At 58.4% G+C, this 5,288-nt stretch overlaps 1 protein-coding gene across 1 annotated transcript; it reads left to right on the top strand.

Moving 5' to 3' along the window:
• Positions 1–657: 657 nt before the first annotated feature.
• Positions 658–3,134, top strand: FJX1 (four-jointed box kinase 1). Its single transcript, XM_037396136.1, has one exon. It carries the CDS (start codon positions 825–827, stop codon positions 2,115–2,117), a length of 1,293 nt encoding a protein of 430 aa, XP_037252033.1. The 5' UTR covers positions 658–824; the 3' UTR covers positions 2,118–3,134.
• The last annotated feature ends 2,154 nt before the right edge of the window (positions 3,135–5,288 follow it).

Here is a 5,288-nt window from a genome sequence, read left to right as displayed (position 1 = left end):
GCGCACCGGTGTGTGAGGAGGCGGCGGGGCCCCGCACGGCTGTGCCCGCCGCGGCCAGAGTAGGAGGCGGCGGCGGCGGCGGTGCCTACAGTCGGCGGTGGTCCCGCCCGGCAGGGAGCCTCGGCACCGGGCCGCGGGGTCGCGGTTTGGTCCCGGGCGTTACGCTCCCCCGGCGGTGAGCTCCGTGGCCCCGCCAGCGCGCCCACTCGCACGCCCGCTGCCTGTCCGCGTCGCGGGCGGTCCCTTCTCGCAGCCACCTGCCGGCTCCCGGCCCCCGGCGCCGGCGGGCTGCGGGAGCGGAGGAGATGCCCCCCACCGGCGTGGGCGCCGCCGCCGCCTCCCCCTCCCCCTCCCTTTCCCTTTCCCCCTCCCTCTCCCTCGGTGTGCGGGCCCCTTTGTGCTGCCCGCAGCGGGCAGGGGGAAGCGCCGGAGCCCGGCGCCCCACCGCAGCGCGCACGCTTCCCGCGGGCGGCCGCGCGGCCCCCGCGCCGCCCCCCGCAGCCTGCCGGACGGAGCGCCCCACCGCCAGCGGGCCCGGCGCCGCGCGGGGCATCACCGCTTTAAGCGGAGGGCCACACCGGGAGACGGGGCGGGTCGGGCGCGCCCCCCTGGCTCCCCCACGTGGTGTGGGTACCCGTGCCTGCCGGCCGCCGGCAGAGCGGGGCGCACACAGCGCGGGGCTGCCGCCGGGCTCGCCCGCTGCCGCTCCCCGGGAGGCTGGTCCGGTCCGGCCCGGCGCCATGCGCCAGCGCCGCGCCGAGCGGCCGAGCGGCGGGGCTGCACCGCCGCCGCGTCCCGCGGCAGCGGCGTGAAGCGGCGGGAGGATGAAGCGGGCGAGGCGGGCCGCGCCGGGCCCCCTGCCCGTGCTGGGGCTGCTGCTGCTGCTGGGAGCCCTGCCGGGGCTCTGGACGGTGCTGCTGCGGCGGGAGGAGGAGGCGCGGCGGGAGCGGGAGCCGGAGCCGCGCGCGCCCGCGGGCCCCCCCCCGGGGCGCTGGGGCTGGGGGCGCTCCCCGGCGCCGCGGGGCGAGCCCGGCGGCGGCGGGCAGAAAACTTTCCGGACGCTGCTGGCGGTGCCGGCGGCGAAGGGCCGGGCGGAGCGGGGCAGCGAAGGGCGGTTCGCTGCCGCCGGCTCGCCGCCGCCGGCTGCCGCCGGGTCCCCGGTGGAGCGGGGCATCTTCTGGAGCCGTGAGCTGGAGGAGCAGGTGCCGCCGGGCTTCGCGGCGGAGGAGGCGGCGGCGTGGCTGTCGGCCGCCCGCGCCGCCCGCGTGGCCTCGCTGGAGCGGGGCGGCTGCGGGCGCAGCTCCAACCGGCTGGCGCGGCTGTCGGACGGGAGCCGCGCCTGCGTCCGCTACGGCATCAACCCGGAGCAGATCCAGGGCGAGGCGCTCTCCTACCACCTGGCCGGGGTGCTGGGCATGCAGGAGCGGCTGCCGCCCATGGCCCTCGCTCTGGTGGAGGCCCGCGGGCGGCAGTGGGAGCCGGTGCGGGAGGAGCTGCGCGGCTCGCACTGGGCCGAGGGCGCCGTGGTCAGCCTGACCCGCTGGGTGGACAACCTCACGGCCGTGGTGGCCCCCGCGCCCTGGGGCGCCGAGGCGGGCGCTGGCCGGCGGCTGCAGCCGCTGTCGGCGGGGGAGCTGGGCGGCCTGCCGCCGTCACAGCTGGTGGAGCTGGTGCAGTGGAGCGACCTGATCCTTTTCGACTACCTGACGGCCAACTTCGACCGCCTGGTCAGCAACCTCTTCAGCCTGCAGTGGGACCCGCGGGTGATGCGCCGCGCCACCAGCAACCTGCTCCGCGCCCCGGACGGCGGGCTCGTCTTCATGGACAACGAGGCGGGGCTGGTGCACGGCTACCGCCTCCTCGCCATGTGGGACCCCTACAATGAGCCGCTGCTCCGCTCGGTCTGCGTCTTCCGCGAGGGCACGGCGCGGCGCGTCGCCGAGCTGCACCGCCGCCGCAGCGCTGCCGCCGAGCTGCGCCGCCGCTACCGGGCGCGGGAGCCGCTCTGGGCGCGCCTCGGCTTCCTCTCGGAGCGGCAAGCCGAGCTGCTGCAGGCCCGCGTCGACTTCGTGCACCGCCACATCGCCCACTGCCGCGCACAGGCCGCCGTGCTCTGACGGCCCCGGGGCGGGCGGAGGCTGGCGGCGTGGGCCGGCCGCCCGCACCGCCCGGCTTTGTCTCCCCTCGGCGGCAGCGCGGCTTCACCTGCCCCGGCGGCTACCGGAGGCGGGGGCGGACCCTGCCCGCCCCCCCGGTGCTCGGTGCCGCGGCCGGGGGCGCCGCTCGGGCCGGGGTGCTGCCGCTGGCCGCCTGCCGGGGCTGCCCGGAGGGGCGGTCAGTGCGCGCCTGTCAGCGCCCCTGCGGATGCGGAGCGCGATCGGTACAACGACAGCCCGGCTCCGCTCGGGGCTCCGCTCCCAGGGCTTACAAATCCGACAGGATTCGGCAGCTCGAGCACTTTCCTTAACTCTCCTGGTGCAGTCGCCCTCCTAAGAGGACCCTTGGAAAGCTGTCGTCTTTGTCTGGATTGGGGCCGACTACCTTTTCCTTCCAAAGGAGGCAGGCGGAAACATTTTTTTACATATTCTTCCTTTTACAACGGCATCTTGAAATATGGCTATTGATATTCACAGACTAAGAACTGAGTGCACCGTAGGGGAGCCCCTAACTAGCAAAACTGCCCTATTTATGAAGCTGGTTTGTTACCGATTTTCTCTAACGAGAGTGAACCTTTCTGCTGTTTCTTAAATCTTGTCAATGAGAAGGGTATAGGAAGCCCATATTGCGTTAGATCTTAGTCTTTGTTGCGGATGCATCGAGTTAAACTTTTGATTCCTAAGCGTTTGTTTGTCATCATCACTGTCATCGTTTCGTCTGACCAGTAAAGTAACTGACTAATGGGTGACACAAGAGGATCTCCCCAGGTTTTACAAACATTGCCGTGCGCTAAGACTGACGCAATAGTTAAAGTGGAGGAAAAACTGTTTCATGCACTTTACTTTGACTTTTTAATTTTTTATAAAGAAGACCTTTTTATTTTACAAAGTCTGCCTTTTATGTACATTATATATGTTCATAAGCTTTTCTGTAACATACTAAAGAAACTGATACTTCAGTAAAGTGTGTTAATGTTTTGCCTTCTTTGTCCTGAATGTTTGTCTGAGCTTTGACAGGGAGGTGTGCACCCCCTCGATCTTCCCTGATGGGCGATGGAGGCCAGCGCTTCCCAGCTTCTCACTCCACCGAATTGAACAAAATTTTTCTCGTTCCTTCAGAGACAAGGAGGGATAGGGTTAAGCTTTCAAATGCTACCCTTCTCAGTCTCTCTCTTTCCTAGCTGTTGTGTCACCAAAAGGGCAAAAGGTCTTTGAGTAGCTAAAATAATGTGACTGTTGCATACTTCAGCTGAATAGACTTTTGTCTGGTTTTTTTAAAGCTTGAAATGAACTGCCTTGGCTAGCACTGAGATAACCGAAGCAGTTCGTATGAGCAAACTGGTATAGATGGTGTGCGTCTAGCTGCCGTTAGCCTCGTCGGGTAATGGGACTGGGAACCAGCCTCTTAACACAGGTCAAGTGTTACTGTATCAGAAACATCTTTGGAGGTGGCTCTTTCTTCCAGTGGGTCCTCTCTTCCCATTTTGTTTATCTTTGCAATGGGGGTTGAGGCAGAACTGAAGAACGGGAAAGCTTTCTGATCTTGCTAAAATAGTTGGTGGGTTTTTTTCCTACAAAAGTTTTGTTCTAGGTAGGGTGAAGCAGTAGCAGTGGGTGTACAAAATAAAATATCTGCATCTCATTTGCTTTTTTACATGTACCAGTATTCATAGAAGAGGCCATTGTATGGCTCAAAATACAGCCAGAATAAGGACAAAGGAAAAACTAATCCTCTTTAAACCCCACATACTGGTATATATCCTGTTATAATCAAACAGCAGCATAATCACTTCTACATCTGGACAGGCACCTCGATGAAGGCAGCAGAGCAACAGCATGCTCGCAAGTAGGTGCTGTCTTCAGTATGTCGAGCACTAACCTTCTCCTGTACTCCAATGTGTATTCATACCTGCAGGAGGTCTTTGTTAATAATCATTTATTTAAATCAAACTTCATATATTAACAGTTTTCTTTGGCCATTACAGTGTTTTCCTTTTTTTTTTTTTTCTTTTATAGGACAAGACAACAGTTTTACAAACGACTTAAACTTAATGGTCGATTAGTTAGCTATATTAGATACTGCAACTGTGTGTATGAGTATTTATTTTAAAACGTACCAGCAGCCTCCAAGACTAGCTTTCATTGAACTGCTTAACTGACAAGGCTCTCTATTGAACCTGTATTTATAGTTCACTGCATTTATCTTTCTGAACAATGCACAGAATCCCATGTGACATTCCTTTGCCATTTACATGATAATACACAATTTAACTGTGTAATTCTTAATTCTTTAGCCTTGCTTTGTAAGTGGAATGCAGCAGCTCTTTTGCATTCACCTAATGAAAATACATTGAAATAATAAACTGCTGGCATAAATTGTAAACCACTGTGAAGAGCAAACTGCTGTGCCACAAACACCTAAGGCTTCATTTCTGTTTAAGTACTTCTATGACTATGGCACAACTGTGGTTTTGAAGGCTAATGGGAAATAAATCTCCTTTGTAATGTCTTTGGAGCTGGAGCCTACATAATTGCACCTTTTGAGAAGAAACATGGTATTCTATTCGATGACTGGTAACCACCTCAAGTTATATATAGGTTATGTGTTCAAAAATGGCTTAGTTGTAGGTTGGTGTGAAACTAGAGATGCTGCGCTAGAGAAGCGTGCCCTAGTGGGAAATGTGTTTGCTCAAAGGGGATGGAGAAAACTAGCTTGGATGGATGATGATACTTCACTCCATTGCGTTTTAGTCTGGTTCAGATCATCTGCTTCTGTACCAGAGAAAGCTCTGAATTGCCATCACAGTAAGGAAAATTTACTTTCTTCCACGTGATTTCTTTAAGGCAAACAGTGCTTTGTAAACTGGTGTTCTGGTACGCTTTTTGCATGCCATTTTAGCTGTATATGCTGTCTGATGTTTGATCGTCTTCCTGCAGCACCAAGGAGTGAAACTCTGTTTTTGTAGCATAATTTCAATGACACTCATCTAACTCTGCTTTCTTCCAGTGCAGTTTCTTTTGAGTTACAGTGAGCAGATAGGTGAGGAAGGCCATTGCTTATTGGAGAACAAGAAGGCATTAGGACCTGGAAGTTGTCAGTAGAAGGTTGTTCGGGACCGCAGGATCGGCTAG

Source organism: Falco rusticolus, chromosome 7 (assembly GCF_015220075.1).
Source record: "Falco rusticolus isolate bFalRus1 chromosome 7, bFalRus1.pri, whole genome shotgun sequence".
NCBI lineage: Eukaryota > Metazoa > Chordata > Aves > Falconiformes > Falconidae > Falco > Falco rusticolus.
The sequence above is the reverse complement of the archived record's forward strand: the minus strand, read 5'-3'. Positions and strand labels throughout refer to the sequence as shown.

Coding starts and splice junctions, on each gene's coding strand:
- FJX1 (XM_037396136.1), top strand. CDS start 825: ATGAAGCGGGCGAGGCGGGCCGCGCCGGGCCCCCTGCCCGTGCTGGGG.